Below are 26300 nucleotides of genomic sequence, written 5' to 3'. Positions count from 1 at the left end.
TTCCTCTCTATGATAAGCGAGGCGCGGCGTTGTGTTCCGCTACTCAACACGTTGTATAAAAAATTGAGCATTGCATAAGTGTCTTAACACTAGATTAATAATAATAATACAATTTTTATTGTTCATAAAATATAGTAGTAATTTCTAAAAAAAATGTAAATAGAATGATTTGCAAACAATAGAAAAAGCCCAAATGGGAAAAGGCTATAATTAAATATAATTATATATACAATATTCATATATCCCGTATACTATTCTATATAGAGTTGATTCAATGTAGACGAGACTTTTGTTAAGCTTTTATAACGAAAAGTGAAAAGCTTTCCGGGAGTTGATTGTAAGTGGTTAAAAGTTTTCACGTATACAAAATATAAAGGATTTTCGTTGAAATTTTAGCAATTTAATTTAGATTGCCAATTTTTTTAGTTTTCATGCATATATTATTAAACAATATAAATATATTAATGAATTTCTCCATTCAGGATAAGATATTTGAGTTAAAGTCTTCCGGTCTATATCTTAAGCTTAAATATATTAAACTAGCGGACGCGCGCAGCTTCGCTTGCGTATTTAAGGGTGAATTGTAATAACCCATGAAACATGTGTTCATTGAAATATTTTTAAGGGTCTAAATTTCAAATTTTATAAAAATCGGTGGCGATTTAAAGATTTTTCAATACAAACTTAAACCCCTTATTAGCACTCTTAGGGGGTGAATTCTAAAGAACCATGAAACACATGTTCAATTAAATATTTTTAAGAGTCAAAATTTCAAATTTTATAATAATTGGTGGCGTTTTAAAGATTTTTCAATACAAACTTTCAACCCCTTATTTGCACCCTTAGGGGGAGAATTCTAGAAAACGACGAAACACATGTTCAATTAAATGCTTTTAAAAATCTAAATTTCAAATTTCATAAAAAACGGTGCCGATTTAAATTTTTTTCCATACAAACTTTGAACCCCCATTTCACCCCTTTAGGGTTAAAATTTTTCAAAATCCCTTCTTAGTGGATGTCCAAATTACAAAAGTAAACTTTTGTCCAAATTTAATGTTTCTACGCACAGCGATTACGGCTGTACGTGCGTCTTACCTCAGTCAGTGAGGACAAGTCCTTTTATATATATAGATATACGAAATCTACCCACTTATATAAAGATAATAAATATATTTAAAAATGCTAAAAGCCAAATATAAAAAATAGAAAAAGACTTAAAACTCCATTCCCATAATAAACCTCCTAAATATTTTATTTGTTAAATAATTTACATCCACCTAGTATGCAGCAAACAGCTGATCGCACGGTAATGTATGCGAGCGTCATTGACACACATTGCTTGACGTAACGACGACAGCGCCTTATTCCGTGTTACCTTTACGATATATTATTAGAACTAAAACAAAATGTTTGATAATATCGATAGTCACAGATTCGAATCACTGTTGTAGAAATTATATATTTTTTCTTTTATTTATTTTGTTCTGATGTGATAAGGCGCAGCGTTAAGTTCCGCAATTTATTACGCAATGTCTCTAAAACTTCGCATTAATAATTTTGCCTGTTAACGTTTATTCCAAGGAGTTTCATGAACCTAATAAAATCAAAACACATTTAAAAAAATATATATTTTTGAGGAAACATATAATTGTTAACCATTTTAAGCCACTATAAACTTAAAATGCTAATAAGGTATGTACTTTCATAATCTGACATTCATATACAATGTACGTTACTTTATTTTTTTTGTATTCTGTGTTGAAATCAGCCTAATTTTGTACATTTTTAATTTTATAAAGAGCAGAATAATCTTAGCGCAATAGATTACAAAATGTTTAACGGCCAGTGATTTAACCAGTTGGGTTGATATCATTTCTTCTACTATTGTTTGAAAATACAAAAAAGTTGTATTACACAACATCCTTTAATTTTAGATAAAAGACGGCGTTGAGTTACGCCGCTCAACACGCCCCCACCACTCAATGTGATGGGAATGGGGAAACTAAAATGGGGACCTCAATATCTGAAAAAAATATAGCTTTTTCTCAACAAATATTGTTATATTGTGCAAGTGAAACAATTATTCGTATTAAAGCTTTGTGAGAACTTTTATTGCATTTTATATTTTAATTGTATAAATTATTTATTAATGACAGTATTTATTTATAACATAAGTTTTATTGTTATAATATTTTCAATATGTCCGGGTCAATTTGCATCTGTATAAGATTTATTATTTCTTGGGAAATAGAACATTCGTGACTGGTTCAATTAGCTTCGTTTGAAGCAGCATACGGAAAACTGCAATTTTCTAATTAAATTATATTGTACGTAAGTCATTTTTATTGTATCATTATTTCATAATGTTTTATGAATGGTTTTTAACTATGTAATCTTTAATGATAGTGTTTATTTTTTATAGTAAAATTAATGAATTTGTAACAAATATATCAATAAGACACTCCGTTCTTACTTTCGACACATTGCGTATTCAGTGGCGGAATTCATCGCCGCGGTCTGTCTTATTATTATAGAAAGCGAAATAATTTATAAAGTAGGAATCGAATCGCATTTACAGTTAGGTGCTGTACTATTGCAACACGACGGCCTCAAGCGGAAAACACATAGACCAACAAAAAATATTATTAAGTAATAAATTACAGAATAAGCACTGAGGTCATTCAACGGAACTCGTATGTCATATTGCACTGTCATGTGACAGCTTGTTTGGTTTTTTTTTTCTATAAACATATTTCAACACACATTCTTGCTAATTTATAAATACGTCATTATTTTTTTTTATTAATGTTCAAATTGATTTATTATACGTTGATTATATTTTTTTATGAACTAATTATAAAAGTCACACGCTTTAAATTATTTTGAAGGATGTGGATGAGGTCGCAAATTTAATATTTTGTTAATATTTGCATTGATTTAATAATTTCATTACAACTGGTGGTTTGTTGATGTTTTTTTTTTATTGAATTAATAATATAAAATATTTTTCATAATGAATGATTTTATTTTTAATTCATTTTTCAATTTAAATGTTATATATTTTTCCATTCAATTCAATTCATACTGTTTATGTATTTTGTTACAAATTTTGCTAATGTGATATTACTACATTCTATTTGCCTTTCACGCACGATATACCTACATGATTATCATTACAGTACAAATACAATTATTCAAATTTTATAAAAAAAGAAGTTTTGAGGCCATCGTGGCGCAGCGGCAATGGTGTGACTATAACGCGACGGTTCTAGGTTCGATCCCCACTCGAGGAATTATTTGTTTACGTTTATATTTCCATTTCTTCGCTCTAGTGTCGAGGCAAAGCGTGGCGTTGAGCCACTAAACACGCAAAAGCCTCGAAAACTCGCCGGAAAGTGGGGAACGGTCTAGTCTAGTCTTAACACTAGGTTATCTCTACCTGCTGTGTGCGGGATACAGCGTGAAGCTAAAAAAAAGCCTATACCCAACTAAAAGTCATAAATAGGATTAATTGCGTATATTTTTTGGAATCCCGATATTTTTAACAATTTGCAGTAATCCGTAGTCACAGGTAGGGTGGAGTGTTTTCGTCTGTCAGTTGACTTAATTACTATATCAAACTACCGCCAACGATTTTTTAATTGCCTTGCGTACTACCCTGCGAAACTCCAATCGAAATTATACCCTCAAAATCTATCTACATATGTATATTAATACATATATTAATATATGCTTATAGCGTTTTATATATTAACATAGTTTTTTACATTGTAATATCTAACATTTATAAAAGAAAATTCACAAAAATGGGAAGGAAAAATGTGCAATTTTAAGTGAAATAAAACAGATGCTTTGATTTATAGAATTTGATATGAAAGTTCCAAGCAAATGATTTAAAGCTCTCCGTAGGAATATAAAGTTCTATTTTAAACTGTCATGATGAATTTCCATTTGTGAGTGTTCCTGAGTTATTGTTAAATTTAACGTGTGAATGAAATTCTATTTTGAAAACTATTTGTATTATGTCGACTTCACCTTCAACTTTGAGTTTGTAAATATGAAACTTTCAAAGCGATTTTTAATCTTATTTTAAGACTGATATAAAACTTACAACTTACGATATAAAACTGAAAATACGTAAAAGCATTAAGTTTATAAATTACTGAATTAATTGAATAAGTAATTAATAGTTTTTTTCGTTTGTTTCAGAATTTACAATGCGACCGAGCGTGAATATCATCTGCCTCCTGGCCTTGGCGGCTGTCTGCCCGTCAGTCTGTACGTATTGATTGTATCAGCGAGGTCATAGTATTCTATTATTTAAATTAGATATATTTTTTATCTTTATATAATTATATAGGTAATCTTAGGATGATGTACAGATAATGAATTCATTGTTATAGCGCAGGTTGTGGCAGCGACGGTTGTGGGTTCGATTCCCACTCGGGGAAAGGAATTGTTGTGGAATATTTTTATTTGTTCGCTAGGCAAGAAACGCGGTGTTGAACTCCGCCTTTCAACAAGTAATGCCTCAATAATACAGCGGAATGTGGGGAATGGAGTTGTTTAACATTATTTTCCTGCCTACCCTGATATATGCGGGATACAGCGTGAAGCTGAAGAAAAAAAGGAAAAAGAATTCACAATTCGTGGCATTAATTGATTCTGTCTAAACTATTTTAATATTTTTCCAATGCTTTTACTCCAAAAAAATGCTGTTTAGTATAAACTATGACATATAAAGTATAGGGAATATCCCTAGAACCTGTCACACTGGACTTTTCGAATCCTACATACATATGAAGTTTGGGGAATATCCCTAGAACCTGTTATGTTGGACTTTTCGAATCCTGTCTTACAAGGAAAATCCTATGAGGAAATAACAACGCAACAATGAACATCTCTACATTCTTTCACATAATACTTTTATTTACTTGGATTATATTTATTTAGGCGCAATTCTTAGTATTTCCCATCGAAACTTTACCTCAAAAATAATTTATTTTAATTCACCCTAAACAAACAATAAGACGAATAAATTCATATATTTTACGTTCTTTTATTATTATAATGTTATTTCGAAGTATTCCTTTAACTTACTATAGGTTTATTGTTATAGCGTTTAGCAGTTTCGGCCCTAGTGGCCGTGACCTAATTAATAGATTGTAAATTGGGGTTACTAAACTACTAACAATAATATTCGGAATTCTGTTGATTTTATTTGGAATATCTAGTTTAAGAAGCCGTATCTTAAACCAACTAACTAACTATCAAAACTAACTTTGGTAAAACGATCGTTATTAAGAGAAAAAAGTAGGTTTCAATTTTTGATGCGGCGGAACTCAACGCCGTGCTTTGTCTTGTTACTAGCGAGGAAAAGTCACGGAAAACGCTAAGTAAATGATACTCGAGAGTCCAAAAGTACTTGCGATTTACGATGAAATTCTTTTATAAACTACCAATTCTTTGAAAAAAATATAAAATTGCAAAGAGAAAAAGGAACGATCTCGTCTCAACAGCCTTGACCTTCCGTAATGAAAGGTAGTTCGATGAACCGTGTAAGTGCCTTTCTTACGCACCGTTGTCTTTGAACTTAGTATGAATTATAATATGCATATTATTTATGTTATGTAGGTAAATTGTGAATTTTCTATTATTTAAAATTGATGAGAGATCAGAAATCTAAGTCTTCCTAGTTTTCAGGCTCAAATGAAGTACTTAATAAAATTTTCTTTGATAGTATTATTGTACTATTTTCTAATTTTGAGGTTTCCATGGTGCAGGGGTAAAGACTGTAAACGACAGTTGTGAGTTGAGGAGCAATGATTTTATATAATTTGAGATAAAGCGCGGCGTCAAATTCCGTCGTTTAACTATGTCTTATGTCTCGAAAATAGGTGGTGCCTGGGGTACTGCGTCTATTACAAAATACAATGTAAAACAAAAAAGTAGATTAAAGTAACTTAACCGTATAACAGAAACTTAACAAGGCTTTCTATCCAAAGCTAACATAATACACCTATAGCTACATCTAACAAGAAGTTTAGGATTAATTATTAAACCAGGTCAAATCTCAACTAAGGGACATATAAATTTCATCGGCCACACGAATATAATGCAATTAACATATTAATTAAGGTTCACACCTCAGTTATGTTTCTCACTGAATATATATTTGTGGGGCATTCAATATTCAATTCGTATAGTATTAAGGCTTGTAGGCTGTTTACATACAAGATTGGGATTGGAGTTCGTGTAATATATTTGCTTAATGTAGTTCGAAATAAATTATTGCTAGTAACAAATCTTTTTTTTATTTTGTAAAGCTAAGCAGTAGTCTCTAATTTGAAAGTTGAAAATTAAGCAGATTTTAAATTTTTACTTGTTCTTCAGAAGTAGGTTATAGAAATATATTTTTAGTTGCGTATCATAACGCTGCACTGTTTATTACGTCGAACGGACAAAGGAGGAAATGAAATATTTAATATTTTCATCGCATTGTATCTGGTGTGAGTTGCACCACTCCACGTGCAATGATGCAAGAATTCCGTTTTCTTTTTCACATTTCTTTCTTTCAAAATTTACCTTTAAAAAATGAAAACAAAAAACCTTTCGTGCACGTAAAAGTATCGATCATGCAAATCAGTTTGCCCATTCCAGTTGGCAAATGCCTTGCATAAGATGTTTGTACATGTCGCTTTTAGAACGAGTTTGCAACGTGCCAAGGTTCAAACAGTTTTAAGTCTAATTATTAAAGTCTTAGTTATTTAGGGTTTGTGTTTCGCGAAAATAGATTTTACTTGGTTTAATACGGTTTTGATTAGTATAAAAATATATGTTGAGGATGTCATGGCGCAGGCAAGCGTGCGACTGTATACGCGATGGTTGGGGGTACGATTACTAATCGTGGGAATGGAAATTTTTAATATTTTCTGTTCCTAACTGTGGTAACAAGACCAAGCGCAGCGTTGACTTCCGCCATTCTACTCTGAATACTCTCTCTTATATCTGGAATTCGAACGAAAAGACAAGAACAGAGTGTCTAGAGACTAAATTCTCTCTGCCTTCCCTGTTATATGAGAAAAAAAGTGCGCAGCTAACTAAAAATATAACAACATTTTGACTTTCATTTTGTTTATTTTTCCTATGATTATAGTAAAAAAAAATGAATAAATCAATTAATTATTTTAAACATACAAAAAAAATCTCATGTCAATATTTAACTGAATGCTTTGACGACAATTGAAGTAATATTAATAATAAATATATAACTAATTTACAACCAAATCCAATACTTCTAATAAAAGGACATTCTAAACTAAAATAATAATAATTAACGCAAACAAATACTAATCTACCACAATAATCGTCAATCGTAATAACAACGCGGTTGCGGATTCGGTGTCTACCCATCTATGAACTTTAATATGCGCGCTGAGCGGTTTTGATATTTGTTATTATTATTTTTATTTTTTTACACACACTTAAATGTACATTAAATGAAAATATAGATTTTGCAAAATGTAAAAATAAATTGTAAATTCATAAAATGATAATAGGCGTTAATTAATTAAAAAAATATTAGCTTCACGCTGTTTCCCGCATATAGCAGGGTAGGCACACGGAACCTGGTGCTAAGATACTCCTTTTGCCATACTATTAATTTTATAGCTTGTTTAAGTTATTAACTGCAATAATAAAATTAACTATACTCAACTCCAAGACAAAATCCAAAGGTTTTCCCCTTAGCATACTGTATAAACTGAAATAAAGCCCTACCCCCCTTTATATGAGGCCTCAATCAGTAATCCACGACTATAAAATGTTACTATTAAATGTTACTATAAAATGTTACTACGAGAACATACCTTTGTTAGGAAAGTTCAGATAAACATGTATAAAAGGATATGTGTTTCTCGATACATTTGTCAACAAAAAGCTGTGAACTTGTCGGTAACTATTTGAAAATACGTCCGTCCTGATGTCTGTGTACATCTGGTATCAAGTTTTGATATTTGGCATTTATCTTTTCTTATATACCACTTTATTTTCATATTTTATATGAACACGAAATATTTAGACATGGTTGTATTAAAATTATGACTTTGTTCTTTATTTTTCATCTTTTAAGAGTTTTGTGGAATGGAACGCTTAAAAGTTTTGCAAGTTATTGTTTCGTTAATAATGAATTCATCTTGTATGTATTTCTTTTTATAAATACTTTATGGGGGCAACGACCACAAAACTTTATTTAAATGAACCAAATCTTAGAGCTCAATGAACTATATTTCTACAATCTTATTTAGTAAAATATATTTATGTGTATTATCTTTATTTAATTGACATCTTAAAATTAGTGTTGCGTTACACATTTTATACGATACATAAAGTTTTATGGTGTTATTATTTTGTTAAAAACGAGATTGTAGGTAAAGACATTCTCTCGGTGTCTCTTTGTAAGAAATTTTTGAAAGAAGAAGTAATCTAAGAAAAATATATTTTACAAAAATATAAATAAAACATTTTTTTAAGTACTCGTTTAGCTTCCCACTGTATCCTGATACGACCATCCGTTCTCTATTTTTCGAGACATTACGTGTTCATTGGAGGAACTTAACGTCTTGCTTTGTTACCAAAGCGATGATAAAATTAATTCCTTCGAATTGTAATGGAACCCGCAACCTTAGTGTTACACACATACCCTATACCATTTTACCACGACGCCATCAACACAACTAAGCAATTAATCAACACAAAACAACAGTCAATATCAAACGGCTCCGTTCCAACAACAGCAAGTGCAAGATGAATGGTACGATTAGGTTGAGCAACTCGCTACAGCCTTGATTGGTGGTACGTGATTGTGGCGACTATCAAACGATAGCGACTGTTTTCTTGGAGGTTTTTGTGGAAATGGTATATGGTGCATATTTTATTTTCTTTAGGTTCACGCTGTATTCCATATGTATGTATGGGTAGGCAGAGAGAGAGCCTAGTGTTAAGACACTCCCCTTTCCAGGCAACACGTGGTGAGTGGCGGAAAGCATTCCCTCGATTGAGAATCGAACCCCTAAGCCACGACTGGTCTCATAATCAATTAAATTTTAGTAAATAGCCGAAATAAGGGTATTGGAATATCAATTCCTATCATTGTCTTTTTTAACCATAGTTAGCGTAAAATAAAAAAATAATAATAGACTTTACTTGGCTTAGAATATACCAACTATTAATTGTGTTAAAACCGCATTCGACTTCGGCTTCGTATAATTTTCGTAGTAAAGATTCCGAAGATATTTCATTACGTAGTATATAAATGATAAAACTCTCATTTGTTTATCATACCTTTACCGTTCGTTTTTTTTTAATACTATAATATTAAAAATACAACCTTTCATTTCACGCACTCGTACCACTTCCGTAACAACAGCGCTGTGGCCAGCCAGAATACATCGCGACCAATTTTACTGTGACAATACTAAAGAATTCTAGCCCTTATGCATTTAGTGCCTAGATTCAGAGCTGACCGCCAGAGACCGCATCGCTTTGACAATTCCATTCTATCCTGGAGAGAGAAATGTATATGAAACGGTTGGCTTTTGTACGGACGCCAATTAAAACTACGGCATCGTATGTCGAACGTGCCTTGTTTCGTTTTAAAATTGCTGGCATTGCATTTTATTTTTCATATATTAACTCATTAGTGTGTTGATGAGTGTTGGGGGATTTTGTATTGTTGTTTTTTTTCTTTATTTTTATTACGATATAGAATTGCGGTACTTTAGTTCAGTTGTGAGGTAGGTGTAGGTTCAATTGGGCACAAAAAGTCTCTTGTATTGTATATGTATTTAATTTTAACAATAGTTAAAAAAAATACGTAACTTCCCACGTATGAGAATTGAAAAACAATAATCGTACAAAAAACTTTAGCGAATCAACAAGAACATCACTATTTCATAAATATTTCCCATTTCCTTTAGTTTCATTAAAGAAAATTGTATTACGTACGTTAAACAAGATATCCCATCTCTATAGTCCATATAATTTGTAGTAATGGCGGAGTGATACGGCTCTCGCGGTAAATAAACTGGGACGACGTTAATGCCTAGAAAACGTATTGCATGGAGCTTCTTGAAATTTATGATCTGTACTCTATTACGCGGAGTACGGACGGAAGTGTATGGAGCATTATTTATACATATAAATCATAGTTTTGGGTTTTCTCTATGTTGAATCTGAAATTATTATTTAAGTTTATATGCGATTATGTGGTTTGGGGATTTGAGGAGTCGTTTATTATTGATGTAAAAATGTTTGATAGGGTTATGTTGGGAGAAATTTTATGTTTAAATAATTATTTTCTGTACAGCTTCATAGCATTATCCCGCGAGTAGCTGGCAGAGGGAAAAAATGGCTATTAAGGCACTTCATTCCCTACTTTCCGCCGTTTTCTGGAGGCAGTGCATGTTGAGTGGCGTAACTCAACGCCGCGCTTACCCTGCTTTGTTCACCAGCGTGAAACTGATTTATTTTTATTTTTAGTTACTATAACTTTATAAGTCGGTTATTAAGGGAAAAAAAGTAGTAGTAATTGTGTACTTGTAGAACGCTACGCTACCTTCATTTATTCATATTTCGAAAAGTTAATTCAATAAGAATTGTTCAATAACAATAGAATTCGAATGACTTATAAATAAATTTGTTGTATCAATTAAAACATATACTATATTTAATTGACTGAAGTATTCGAATGTGAATCTATTTAATAATAAAAAGAATAATGTTTTTTAACAATTCATATTTTTTTAAATATAAAATATATTCGTATTCATTTTTTATATTTTATTTTCATCACAATTTGAGGAAAATATGTGGGAAAAATATAACTTTATTCAGCCTTGTAAAAATTTATTTCGCTCAACAGAAAATTCTTTATTATATTCTATACAACAGTATAATGGAATTATTATTCCATGTGAAATCATTAGAATATCTGTATTTATATGCCTCTAGCCTAGTAGAATATCATCGGACTATAAGTGTTTACAGATTATTATTTATGGGTTTTGTAAGTGGGGAATACAGTGTCGTGACACTGCGTCTCTTTATCTATCTTGCTTTGCAGCATAAACTATAGTGCCGAATAAAAATTATTCGGAAAAATTAAAATTACTTGCCTTCGTTTTGCCGTAGTAAAAGTTCAAGTTCCACTCAAACAAATGTTTATATTTGAAACATACGAGTATATCGTTTTTTTTTATTTTATATAAATTGCGGCGTTAGGTCGTTATGCAGTATTTATATCGTTAAGCTAAGAAAAAAGACAAAAAATACAAAAAAGTACAAACCGATTTAGTAGTAGCTCTAATTGGATGTTTAAATGATATTCCTTGTTTAATATTTTGGTATCTTTATAATATTGCAATTTTAATTTAAAATTCGTTACACCTTATAATAAAATTGGGCAAAAAATTGCGGATTTTATCCTTATATTGCAAAGTTCTTTTATTTGACCTAAGTGTATCTATATATCTATACATAAGTAAGCAATACATATTTTCATTAATTCTCTATCCTGTACTCGTAGTTTAGACATCTCTAACGATAACAAACTTAGATAAAATCTCTTTAAAAAATACGAGTAGTTGATAATTATGCTGATCATCTACTGCAAGGAAATAAGTAACATTCAATTTATATTAAGTGCTATGCATTTTCATATAGTAAAACTCATATTAAATTGTTTCAGATACTAAACAAATAGGAATACAAACAAAAATTGAGACCACCACAGACTATGAAATTGAAAGTGCCACACAGGAAGCAACTAAAAGCACACCCATTGAAAACAAACAGATTTCAGAACTTTTAGCTATAATAGAAGATAAATACAATTCAAGTGCAGAATCCCCAAATGTTAAAATTGTTGGTAGCGATGACCAGCTGAAAACACCAGAAAGTGCGTCCAAAGTATTATTACCAGTGACCAATCTATCCGTAGATAACGATATCAAATACCAAACAAAAACAAGACAAGACGAACTGGAAACACTTAAGAAAATTGTATTCGAGAATGCTAGAAGAAATATGAATCTAAGACGTTTAGAAAAGAAGAATTCTATAAGAGCACATGTACAATACGACGAAGTTACTGGAGAACTGATAAATGAACAACATCCTTGCCAAAGAGAATGTATGGAAGGAGAGGAACCTATGATTTGTTACTACCATTTCAATCTAGAATGGTATCAGACTATGAGTAAGGCGTGCTACGACTGCCCCTACAATTTGACGGATTGTAAAAGACTGGATTGCATACCGGCGGATGGTATTAACAGAGCTCTCAATGTAATTAATAGGAAGATGCCGGGACCTGCTATAGAGGTAAGCAAAAAAAAGCTTTTAATTTTGAATTTTTTTAGCGTAACGCTGTAACCTGCACTCAGCAGGGCAGGCAGTGAGAGCATAGTGTTGAGACACTCCGTTGTGTCTTTACTTTGTAATTTGCGGGATAGTGTGGGTAACGAAAACCAATAAAAATATTTTTTTCGAAGCCAATCATGGGCAGGACTATTAATAGAAGATTCTTAGATGAAAAAACTTTATATTTCTTCATCATACAGTCTCATTATAAATTGTATTATCAATCGGGCTAATTAGCGTATATTAAGAGAAACACAAAGTGAAAACGCAAGCACAAGTAGTGCATAATTAAACAGATACTTCAACCGTTCTAGGGGATGTATCACCCTTTTCAATGGTACTTTAGATCTCAGCACGAGGAAAATCCTGTTTGAAAACCACAAAAAACCCTCCGCCACAAAGTAATTTATCATCATTTGTACATTTTAATTGACAAAAAATATTAAATAAGTATAGCTTAGGTAACTTGAATAGATGTAGCTGGTAGATTCATTAGTATATTTATTATTATTACAATTGTAAGGTGTATTTGATACTAGTAGCTGCTTGCAACTTTGTTTGTGTTTTGTGTCTATTTTCTTCATATTTCTACTTACAACCCATTATCCATGAATTTGTTAGTATTGAATGGCAGAACATTACGCAATAAAAGAAAATAAAATCCTTAAAATCTGTCCAGTTGCTTAGGATTTATTTATAGCTAGAAATATCTAAATATATATTTAAGCATATTCGAACCCACGCCCCATTGAATTTCTTTAATTAACATGATGATAAAGTATATAATAACAATTAAAAATATTTTATGCTCCTGCAAATCACGCAAAAGTTACTTAATTGACCATAAACTCTGTTATTGTGTGATATAAGTTTCAATGATAGCGCGTAATATATCGGTGAAGAGGTATTTAATTATTATTTATTGTATACTATGGTTTATTTGTTCCCAAAATAAATTAATTTTCCCTATGAATAATTATGAAAAACTTAAGAGAAAAAAATATTTAAAAATTATATGATAATTACATAATTTCGTATATCACTTACAATAATCTAATAGATATTTAAAACATGGCCTTTATCCGTTTCTAATGCATACCTTATGCGTTGGTTGGTTCTAATAGAGCGTGAAAAAACAATTCAAATATAGTTATTCCCCCTAGGGATTAAACCATTGCATGGATACTGTTTTTTATCTTCTTTTTAAAATTGACGCTGTATCCTGCACTAAGCAGGAAAGGCGTAAGTTAACGCCGTTTTCTATTCTTTATATCTTTTCTATAACAATATAATTATTACAGGTATGCCAACACGACAGAATAATAGTTGACGTAGAGAATGATTTAATGACAGAAGGCACCACAGTCCACTGGCACGGCCAGCATCAGCGCGGAACACCGTACATGGATGGGACGCCGTATGTCACACAGTGTCCTATCCTGCCGGAGTCTACTTTCAGGTTTGTGTTTATATATAAATAGGTTTTAAGATTTGAGATATAATATAAAATGAAAAAGTAATCGAATTATCTTAGCGGCCAACTCTACTTGTATACGCATCTAAAACATTATTTAATGATATCTGAAAACAGAAGAAAAACAATTGAATTTTGGAAGGCCCCCCTTCTTAATTTCGTCATGGAGCAGCGGTACCGATAAGCTCGACGATTATGAGTTCGATCCCGACAGAGGGGAATCACTTATTTTTATTTCCTCGCATATAAAAAGACAAATTGCGGCGTAAGGCTCCCCCTCAGTTTATCTATATATATAAAAGGACTTGTCCTCACTGACTGAGGTAAGACGCACGCACAGCCGTAACCGCTGTGCGTAGAAACGTTAAATTTGGACAGATGTTTACTTTTGTAATCTGGACATCCACTAAGAAGGGATTTTGGAAAATTTTAACCCTAAAGGGGCGAAATAGGGGTTGAAAGTTTGTATGGAAAAAAAATTAAATCAGCACCGATTCTTATAAAATTTGAAATTCAGACTCTTAAAAGTATTTAATTGAACACGTATTTTATGGTTTTCTAGAATTCTTTCCAAAAGGGTGCAAATAAGGGGTTGAAAGTTTGTATGGAAAAATTCTTAAATCACCACCGATTTTTATAAAATTTTAAATTTAGACTCTTAAAAATATTTCATTGAACATATGTTTCATGGTTAATTAGAATTCACCCCTAAATACGTAACCGAAGCTGCGCGCGTCCGCTAGTACTGCTATATGCGGGATTGCATATAATGTATATAATTTTCATTTTAATCATTTTAACTCGGTAACTCCTTGCAATTTAGTACACGTTGTCTAATTTAACATATTACGTTTCTAACATTTTTGCTCGCCTAAAGGATAGCTCAAAAATGTTAATAAGCATTAAGTCCGCCTTTGTGTTGTTGTATATGAATAAAATATAAATACTATTATAGTAGAAAGGCAAAATGTCTTTTAAATTATTAATTTATTCTCCGTATATACGAGAATGTATGTAGCTTATGAGTTATTTTTTATTTTTTTTTCAGCTTTATCTTGTATTCCTCAAATAGCAGGGTAGGCAGAGGGGGCCTGGGAATCTTGTATGAAGGCTCTTCTGTTCCCCACTTTCCTACGAATTTTGGAGGCATTGTGTGTTGAAAAGCGATTCGCTTCGCTTTTTGTCTCGTTACCAGAACGAGGAAATGAAAATAATAAATATTTCATTCCTCCGATGGGAATCGAACCCACTACCGTCACGTCTACACGCTTGTGCCGCTACGCCATGACTGGCCTCGTATTTAAGTTAACGAAATTTAATTTTAGTAATTGGTTTTAGATACCAATTCAACGCTACTCACTCGGGGACTCACTTCTGGCACTCTCATTCTGGTATGCAAAGAGCTGATGGGGCCGCCGGAGCTCTTATTATACGGAAACCAAAATCACAAGACCCGCATGGCAATTTGTACGATCATGACAGGTAAGTTAAGATTATACTGGTTTTTTCTTAGCTTAGCGCTGTATCCTGACACGGCAGGGTAGCCAGAGGGAACCTGGGAACCTAATGTAAAGACACTCTGTTCTTATCTATAGATAAGAACTTCTGTTCACCACTTTCCACCGAGTTCTGGAAGCGTTGCATGTTGAGAGGCAGAACTCAACGCCGCGCTTGCCTCATAAGCAAAATGAGAAAATTAAAATATTAAATATTTCATTAGAGTGGAAATCCATCTAACTCAAAACCTGTCCTGTTTACAGTCATACTTTTGTACCCCTACGCCACTTCTGGCCTTTGTTTTTTATACGAGTACCTATATTATTTTTGGCCATGTTGAGGACTTTTTATACGACTATCTTTTAACTACTATCTTTTTTCGATTCCTTAAAATTTCTTTATATTGTTTATATTATCTCATTTTAAATATTGTATTATATAAAAGTAAAGAAGAAGGGCTCAAAGCCTATTAAGCGATGCCGGAAATTGCATGTCTTGTGAATACAGGGTTTTTTCACTGTATCTCATAAAGACGGTAGGCGAGGCATTCAATCAGTCTTTTATATATTTTATAAAAGTAATAATATTGTTTTGCCTATTAGGATGGTTATTTCCATTTGTCACCACGGGTGAACCCACAGCTAAATGCTTGTCTAAATATAATATATAATATCTACATAATTGTGTAAAATGAATTTAAACTTGCATAATTATATTTATTTACATTATTGAAATCAACATTTCGGACACTTTGCACTCCATAGTCTGTAATTAATGGCATCTGTAAATAATTAAAATTATAGCAATAAAATTTGTTAAGCGTAGCCTTATTTAATAATGTGAAAATCAAACTACATAATATTAAATTTTATTTCATTTAAAACGGATAACAAGCCTAAAAAAGACGCCGCTGAAGCGACTGTAAAATACGAAAGGTTATTGGTTCAATTCCCACTCGAGAAAATGAAATATTCATTTCCTAGATCTGGTAACGAGACAAAGCGCGGCGTTGATTGTTCCGCCACTCAATACGCAATGGCTCCAGAATTTGGTGAGAAAGTGTTTTATTGGGAACAGAGTGCCTTAACACTAGGTTTCCTTTGCCTACTCTGATATGTGCGGGATACAGCAAGTAGCTTAAAAATCCATTAATGCGGCTCATTCATTAGCAACAGACAGTTGTAATAAAATATTAATGATCATAGATATTATTTTATAATTTTTAGAAATAAACATTTAAAAAAAATAAAAATAAAAAAACTAATAAGTGAAATAGTTTATTTATTTCTATTCGATTAATTTCGTTCCCTTAATTAATTAATTAATTTATTAAATTCTTACCTTATTTATAACAGCAATCGTTAAATTTATTACGCCATTAAACTCCATATAAATATATGTTTTGCACAACTTTTTGAGTCAAGCAACTAAATTTATTGCATCCTATGCCTTGATTTGGCTTCGATAAGATTTGATTAATATAAATACTTTGCATTTCAATTATATGTATAGGCACGTTGCACTTAGGAATGTTTAGTAAGGCGTTACTATCGCTTGGAGATCTTCGTTATTATCTGTTTTATTTTCTACGATTAAAAAAAAAATCATCTTCACGCTGTATCCCGCACATGACATTGTAGGCAGAGGGAACCTCATTTTAAGATATTATCGTTCCCCACTTGGAGCAATGATTATTTCCCCGCTCTGGTAAATAAACTTCTGAAATTCAAAACGTAATGTCTCGAAAAACACCTACGGACAGCTAATAAGAAACGGAGTGTCTTAACACTAGGTTTCCACTGCCCATCCTTCATTCATTCATCATTTTACACCTTTTCTTCAAACAAACATACATACGTCAGAAATTATATATATTAGTAGTAATTTAGTTTAATTCACATGAGTCATGTTGTCTCACGTGATATACTATCACGTGGTAATGCGGTCGATTGCCTTAATGGTGAATTGGGCCCGTCTCGTATAATTTAGACATAAAGTATTAAATGCTAATATAATTATTTAAATATGCTAACATTAGTTGGTATAAGGAAAAATAGTGTTTTTTTAATAATAATTTGTTGATAGTTTAAATTATATTAGAAAAAATAATAGCATTTACATGATGCTCTGAGTCGTATTTAATTTTTTTTTTATATATTTTTTTTGCTTTACGTTTCATTTCATATATGGTAGAGTAAGCAGAGAGAACCTAGTGCTAAGACACTGCGTCTATACTGTCTGCCGAGTAATTTTATCTATAGTTAAAAAAATAATAAAAAGAAATCGGGCTCGTCCGGGATTTGAACCCGGGACCTCTCGCACCCTAAGCGAAAATCATACCCCTAGACCAACGAGCCAACTGTATTAACATTCGAAATGAATAAACATAAAAATCTACACTTGTGTATTTTACTTTCACTTCAAAGTGTTATGTCACAGCCTTATCTCATGTTCAGCAATGATAATATTATACTAAACATTTTAGTTTTCTGTTCTATCTAACATATAGCAGGATAGGCAGAGACCTTATTGGCAAGACTCTCCGTTTTCTGACAGTATTCGCATTTTACCGAACCAATGAATTACATGTATTTCCCATAACCGTTGCATTTGCAGTGAAATAAGGTTTAGTAGTGTACAAAATATATAAAGAGAATTTCAGAAAGAATTTCTTATTATACTTTGGTTATCTAGTGTTTGTTTCTACTTAAACCGGAATTTTTATCTTTTGCTTTTGTTTGTTTGCTCACAAAAATAGTCGTATTTAAAAGAATAATGTTAAGTTGCCGCGAGTATACCAGGATCTAGTAGTAGTCTAGTAGTAGAGTAGTCTATCCGTTACTTCACAACCTTCTCTCTTTCAGTGAAAGTCCTATAGCCCGGACCAACAGAAAGACAGATGAAAAAAAATGTAAAAAATCGATGTATTTTATGAAATCACAGACAGACGAATTTTTCAATTTTATTTATAGGTATAGATACATAGTAATTTTTTTCCGAATATGAGATACATAATATACGTAAAGTTTATAATTTCTTAATATTTTTATATTTAGATGCCACTTCTACACATTCTTTGTTCTGTGTCATACATTTATCACAGAAAGGAAACCAGCATGTTACCACAAATTATAGCAATGCGCTCGATTAAAGAATTGCAATTTATGTTCTTAGATAAAATATCTTACATTTACTTATTCTTTCCACGCGTCTCACTTATTACGGTGGTAGAGGGTTCCAATTTTTGTATTAAAAAGTTTATATTTTTGTATACTCGTATTAATTAATTTTATTATTAGGCCACAGGACGTGTGATTAAAAACACATCCTGTGGCCTAATAATAAACGGTTTAAGATTCGATTTCCTTGAGAGAATACCTTAGGTATTTGATATTTTAATTTTTGTTAACAAAGGGTCGAGTTACTTCACTCAACATATAATATTACTAAAATTTGGGATAAAAGGAATGTCTTGACACTAGATTTTTTTCTTCTACTCTTGCGGGATACAGCGTGAAAAATGAAAAATATATAATCAATACTCGTTTCCAGATCAGAACACGTGATGATAGTAACGGATTGGATCCACGAGCTCTCGGTGGGCATGTTCACAGACCACCACCACTCCAAAGGGGACAACAAGCCGCCCACGCTGCTCATCAACGGCGTCGGACGTTTTAAAATATTTAACGAGACCGCCAAACCAGTTTATATGCAATCTGCTAGATTTAATGTAGAACAGGTGAGTTGTCGGAGAAACAGTTGTTTTAACATATATTTTTTAATCATGCAATTATCAAAATTCGGACCAAAAGAGGAGAATAGACTGTTGGTTTTCTATGTCTACCATCAACACTGTTATCTGGAAGAAATATGTGGCTTTCGAAATAATTTCTAGTATCCCATATATAGTAAGATAGTCGAGGTTACCTGCCTACTTTTCTCAATTTTTAGCGTTGCAACACCACGCTCTATATTATTACCAGAACGAGGACAATAATTCATTCCCCCCAGTTGGAATCGAACCCACCACCGTCATGTTTAGAGTCAGAAGTTGTGCCAATACGCCACACGGTTCACGCTCTTTGAATTGATAGTACAACATTACGTGCCTGTTCTACAAATTTAATTGATTGTGAAAGTTCAGTTTTAAACTTTAAAAAGTTAAAGATTTAATTTAGCATATATGTAAGACTTCTGAAACATTTTTTATTTATTAATTACTTGCCAGATAAGACTCTGTTGATAAACATACAAATTTAGCTTAAAAATTTCATTTACTTTAATAAAAATTTTACTAATAATAATAATAATCCTTCTAATATAGAAAATCTCCTAACAGCTTGCCTTAGAAAAGACGTTATAGCCTTTGAGTGATCGAAATTAAGTTCAATAGGTTCAGTGATTCACTTGAATCGTTTATCGATCGCGTAATCACTTCAAATTAGCTGTGTCAGCTTTCATTATGGGAATGTTCCGTTCACGTTACAACTCTGAGCTTTTTGTGTGATGACTCACGTATAATATAGAATTATTTCTTGTATTTCTTTTACTTAAGAACTATAATTTAGGTAGATTTTGGTTTTCTCTATTATCTGGTACCAAGAAAAAAGAACGGCGTTGAGTTCCACCGCTCAACACGTAATGCCTCTAAAATTCAGAGGATGATGGAGAAATGAGTATCAACACTCAACTCACTCAATAAAAAAATAAATATTTAATTTCCTTGTGTGGAAATCGAACCTACGCCCTATCGCGTTTACAGTCACATGCTTAGGTCCTTGCGCAACGATTAATCTCAAAATGTACATACTTGCTATATGTGCAAATAATATTATACACGTCGGAGTATCCGGATTTAAGAAGAGAAACACTCTACCTTGCAACTGCGTTCCAAGAGTCATTAAGGTGGCGGACTCTAAAGCCGCACTGTCTTAAAAACGATTTAAATATAAAAAACCTAGTGGGGATCAAACCTACAACCCCGGGTTCCCTAAAACATAACATAGCTTAATAAAAACACAATCCAATCTAATGCATAGCAATCACTATATGAATACAAATATTGCAAGCTGGCGTTATCACGGCGTCAATTTGCCTTTCGAAACGAATATTCTCGTATTACATACAATTATTCGTACAAAATGTACATATTATATTTGTAACTGTACATTTGCATAGCTCGTTATATTTGACAGTTCTAATGTATCCCCATTGGTGTTAGTTCAACGATAAAATAAACGTAACTAAAGTAATATATGGATTTTGTTTTTGTCGACACCTATTCTATACTATATATAAAAACTAAATTTATTTAAATTTTGTTAGTGGAATTGAGTTTGTTTGGCAAATTTAGGTATTTTAGTGAATTTGGTGGTGTTAGTGTATAGGAAATGTAAAGAACATAGTTAATATTTTTAATTGTTTTTTACATTTTTAAAATGTTATTTTAAGCACTTAGGAAAGAAAAAATACTAAAAATTAAACGAATTTGAACCCACGTACCTTGGAAACCGTCCGTAATTAATAGTTGTAGGCTAGATCTCCATTCAATATATAATTATATATATTATATTAATTAATTTTCTCCGCTCTGGTTACATTATTATTTCTTAATACATTTCTAAGGACCAAACGTGAAGTACGTACATCGTATCATACAAGACCATATTTTCTCTGAAAATAAAGAAAAAAATATGTTCTCCTTTAAATTGAAAATTTTCATCCTTTTACTACAAATTGTTTTTACTGAAAATTAATCCAAACATTTTAATTTAGACGATTAAATACAAAATAGTACTAAAAATACAAAAGCGAGTAGCTACCACAGCGCAAACACTTCCGAAGATTAGCCAAATGGTAATTGAAAAACCGCAACTAAACTGCGACTACTATTCCAAATAAATTTCTGTACATTTCGAATAACTATTCGAACTATTATTATTTGTATGTGACTGTACCATTTTAAAGTGCATAATAATTTAATATAGTGTATTTGTTTGTTTATAAGGTTATTCTAGTATTAATTTAATTCTTTCTAACTTCACTTTTTATCTTGTGTCTCTTTGTCTCTGTGTCAGAGAGAGAGAGAGAAATAGTAGAAAACACTCCATTCTCTACCTCAATGCTCGTGAACTACCTTTTCACAGTTCTCTTCATTGTCTATCCATACAATTTAGAGAAAAGTTATGGAAGATTCCACCGTATTCAACCTTACCAAATTACACAAATGAAAAATGTATATTAGATTGATCTATACTAAATTTGTTCGTAGATTTTTTTTAGAATAAAATCTACGAACAAACTTACTACAACACAACATTACTTATACATAAAAGTTATGTTACACAAATCTATTTTCTATCCACAGGGGTACAAGTACCGTTTTCGCGTGATCAACGCGGAATTCCTGAATTGCCCCATCGAGATGTCAATCGACGGACATAACATTACTGTGATCGCTTCCGATGGGTACGAACTGGAACCTATTACTGGTAAGTTTGCTTTTTTTTTTATAGATACTTAAGTAACTATGTATGTATTTTTATTACATTTATATTGGGGTGGTTACTTTGTAGTAACCACCCCAATATAAATGTAATAAAAAAATCATACTTAATATCGATATACAATAACACAATTCGATTGTCGTAATCATTCGATACATTTAAAAAAATAATATTATTACGAAACTCAAGAACTAAATACATAAAGTCAATCTACTTACTATAAAGAGAAGTAATGTTAATGTAAATTTTATTGTTGAGAGGATTTCAAAGTTCAATTTAAATTGCATTAAGGCTGATTGCATTGGAGTCAAATAGAAAGAGGTAATTGAATTCAGTCATTAATTAATCGATGTATAATATCCTTTTATATTTTTTTGATAATTAAAATAAAAATAAAAAATACAAATTAGACTTTATCTAAAACTAGTCGTCGCCCGTATCTTTGTTTCGGTAGACTTAAGGACGGGAAATCCCATTTCCATTTTTCCCATAAAAAATCGAAAACTTATCTGTCAGTGCTCCTCTACACTCCCTAGCCTAAGGCTACAACTTACGACTGGAACCTAGGGAATCTAGGGAACCTAGGTTCTAAGCCCAGTTTCATCTGCGCGTTTTATCTCAATAACTCAATAATGGAAGAGTTTTATGTGTATCAAGTCAGATCAAGAGTGTATCCATCCTATTTCCAATATTTATAAACTGACAGCTTTGAAATATTAAAGTTACATAAAAGTTTTGGAAAAACTATTTCTCTGCTTACATTTTGTCTCATGCCAAAATGAATAGGGTATATTTCATTTCATTGAAGCTACAACTACCGCGTTAGATGTTGTCCTATTACGCAAAATGGCACAATTCACTATTAGCATTCATATATTTAATCTGAAAACCACTAATTCAATTATATTTGAACTAAACTAATTGAAAAGAAACTTTAATGATACGCAAGGAATTACAACAACAAGTTAATAAAGAAAAGGAGAAGGGTAATGAAGCTTATATAAAAAACAATAAGCTTATAGTAAAACAGAAAGATAAAAGAAAGCGAGACAATTCAGTATCTCCACTTCAGCCTTTGCATCAAGGGCCTGCAAAACCTATCTTAGCTCCAGCAAAACTACAAAAAACAGATCCGTTTGCGTATATGAGGGGCAGATCACACTCTCTGAGTGAGAAAACAACATCTAAGGCATAGGAATTATTGGACATCGGTAAACGAGGAAAATCTCAACTAGAACAATCAAAACAAATAAAAACCTTACAAATCCCCAATCCGGCTGGTCACCGTGGGGTTATTGACCACAACCCCCCAGAATCAAAATGTAAAAAACAACCTATATATATCTCAACCTTAAATACCAGATCTTTAAAATCATCTGAATCATTACACGAATTAGAACAAGCTCTCCAAATTCTAAAATGGGATATAGTGGGCTTATGCGAAATAAGACGTTCAGGAGAAAAGATAGAAGACCACGGCGATTACCTACTCTGCTATAAGAACGAAATTCCTGGCCAATATGGAGTTGGATTCATAGTGAAGGCGCATCTCAAACCAAAGATACAGGAGTTCATTGGAGTATCGGATAGGATAGCTGTTTTAAACATTGCCCTACCAGGCTACAAGCAACCAATATCGCTAATTCAGGTCTATGCACCCACTGAAGTATCCAATATAGAAACAAAAGATAGCTTCTACAATGAACTGAAGGTTACATTAGATTGCTCACATAGCACAAAAATACTACTAGGTGATTTCAATAGCCAGATAGGAAAAATAGCAAACTTCAAAAGTAAATATATAGGTCCATATACCACTGGAAAACGAAACCAGAATGGTCAAAGGCTTGTCGACTTTGTACACGAACAGAATTTGTATATTAGCTTCTACAATAAAAATAGCTTCTACAATAAAAAAACACACAAGAAGTGGACTTGGATTTCTCCAAATGGTAAAGTGAAAAATGAAATAGATCTAATAATTACAAATAAACCAAATATGTTTATGGATGTAAGTGTAATTAAACAATTAAATTTTAACACTGATCACCGCATGGTTCGTGCGAAAATCTTTGGAATTTCACCTAAGACTTCTAGGAAAAACTTGGGAAGTGCAAAAAAACAAATACATCTTCCACTACCGGACGAAACTTTGACATATATTAAAACCTCTATAGACAAGTTAAAAGAAATAGAAACTATACAAAGTAAATACGATTATTTAGAAAAGCAACTTCAAGAAGCGGAAAGATTGATGTCATCAATTAAAAGAAATTCGGACAGGGTAGGTGAAAATGCAAGAAAATTAATATTAGAACGTCAAGGATTACTGCAACAGAAACCTAGAAATAGAAATAAAATAGCAAAAATCAGTAAAGATATCAAAGAAAGTATTCGAAAACATAAACAAAAGACGAGAACAGCGAGAATAATATCCCATATGAAGGCTACAGGAGGATTAAAAAAAGCTTTGAAAGAACTACAAGAATCAACAGATTGGATTCCGAAACTGCTAGACAAAAGAAAGAAAAACAAATCAAAAAGAACAGACATCTCAGACATAGCGACACATTTCTATAAAAAACTATACAACAAAGAAAACGAAGACACATCTGTATTCAATCTAGAAGACAATCTTTATGAAGAGGATGTTCCACCTATTTTAAATAATGAAATAAGCAAAGCTCTACAATCACAAAAAAGTGGGAAAACTCCTGGTGAAGATGGAATATCCAACGAATTCTTAAAAGGCATATCGGATATTATACTTGGCGCTTTAAACTGCTTATATAATGAAATAATTGTTACAGAAAGAATACCTTATCAGTGGTTATCATCAACAATTATTCTTTTACATAAAAAAGGGAGTAGAGAGGATATAAATAATTATAGACCAATAAGCATGATGTCAAGTTTGTACAAAATCTTCTCTAAGATAATTCTAGCACGGATTACAAACGTCCTTGACGAAAATCAACCAAAGGAGCAAGCGGGATTCCGTAGCGGATTCTCGACAATCGACCACATATATACTGTAAAGCAAATAATTGAAAAATATAGTGAATACCAAAAGTCATACTATATAGCATTCGTAGACTATAATAAGGCATTCGATTCTCTGAAACACTCGAGTATCTGGAGCGCATTGCTGAACCAAGGCGTACACAAAAAATATATACGATTGATCAAAAATATTTACAGCAATATGACGGCTAGAGTAAAAACAGAAAGATTAGGTCACAAGTTTGAAATAAGGAATGGGGTGAGACAAGGCGATCCATTATCTCCCAAACTCTTTTCGGCTACATTAGAATTAGTATTTAGAAATCTGGACTGGAGTAGCTACGGAATCTACATAAATGGAGCAATATTAAATCATCTCAGATTTGCCGATGACCTAGTATTAATCACCGACAATCCGGACCAGCTACAAGTAATGCTGAATGAGCTAGTCAAAGAAAGCAATGCAGTAGGGCTTCAAATGAACACGACAAAAACAAAATTAATGACTAATAGTAAAAAAATATCCATGGTTGTAAACAATTACACTATAGCGTATGTCGATGAATACACGTATCTCGGCCAAATTATTTCACCAATAGCAATGATCGACAAGGAAATTACAAACCGAATACACTCTTCATGGAAAAGGTACTGGTCCTTAAAAGAAATTTTTAAAAATTCATATATACCAATAGAAGTTAAAAGACAAGCATACAATTCTTGCATACTCCCTATCATGACGTATGGGTGCCAAACATGGGCCCTTACTAATAAAAATATTCAAAAATTAAAAATATGTCAACATAACATGGAAAGAAGTATACTGTATATAAGGAAAAAAGATAAATTAACATTAAAATCCATAAGGAATAAAACTAATATAATAGACGTAACATACACAGTAAAAAAATTAAAATGGAAGTGGGCAGGGCATATTATCCGGAGTGGGTTCGAGAAATGGGCTAAAAATGTCACAGAGTGGTATCCGAGGGAAGGAAAACGGAAAAGAGGACGACCACTACGGAGATGGGAAGACGACATAAAAGCATCAGCGGGAGCAACATGGACGAGGAAAGCACACGATCGTCAAGTGTGGAAGGATCTGGGGGAGGCCTATGCTGAAAAGCAAAACAAACAATTTACCGATGTCTAGATTTTAAGTACCTTATTATATATTGTAAATATTTAAGTTTGTTAATAAAGGCTATTTCTATTCTATTCTATTCTATTCTATTCTAATTGAAAAGATAAATATATTGTTATTAACATAATTGAAGCGTTTCATTATCTGTATAAATTAACATTCTCATGTCACATTTAGTTTATAAAATAATTAAATACAACCAATATTTAGATTATATTATTAAATTAGATTTTGTGACTGGAAACACAACAGG

At 32.0% G+C, this 26300-nt stretch overlaps 1 protein-coding gene and 1 non-coding gene across 4 annotated transcripts in view; one reads left to right on the top strand and one right to left on the bottom strand.

Annotated features, from left to right (window-relative positions):
• The window catches only part of LOC146535161 (multicopper oxidase 3-like), an 85269-nt gene that overhangs the window by 37966 nt on the left and 21003 nt on the right, over positions 1 to 26300 (top strand). For all 3 annotated transcript variants that reach the window (XM_085192339.1, XM_085192341.1, XM_085192340.1), the window contains exons 2-7: positions 4210 to 4278; positions 11747 to 12381; positions 13722 to 13879; positions 15233 to 15376; positions 18944 to 19133; positions 21762 to 21885. In XM_085192339.1, the coding sequence (XP_085048465.1) occupies positions 4218 to 4278; positions 11747 to 12381; positions 13722 to 13879; positions 15233 to 15376; positions 18944 to 19133; positions 21762 to 21885 (1312 nt within the window). In that variant the 5' untranslated portion in view covers positions 4210 to 4217. The remainder of the gene's footprint in view (positions 1 to 4209; positions 4279 to 11746; positions 12382 to 13721; positions 13880 to 15232; positions 15377 to 18943; positions 19134 to 21761; positions 21886 to 26300) is intronic.
• On the bottom strand, positions 17677 to 17748 carry TRNAP-AGG (transfer RNA proline (anticodon AGG)). The gene has a single exon. It is a non-coding gene; the product is annotated as a tRNA-Pro (tRNA).

The sequence above is a fragment of the Heliconius melpomene genome, chromosome 10 (genome assembly GCF_056956725.1).
Source record: "Heliconius melpomene rosina isolate 202511_hmr_F chromosome 10, ASM5695672v1, whole genome shotgun sequence".
NCBI lineage: Eukaryota > Metazoa > Arthropoda > Insecta > Lepidoptera > Nymphalidae > Heliconius > Heliconius melpomene.
This window is presented reverse-complemented; position numbering and strand designations above follow the sequence as displayed.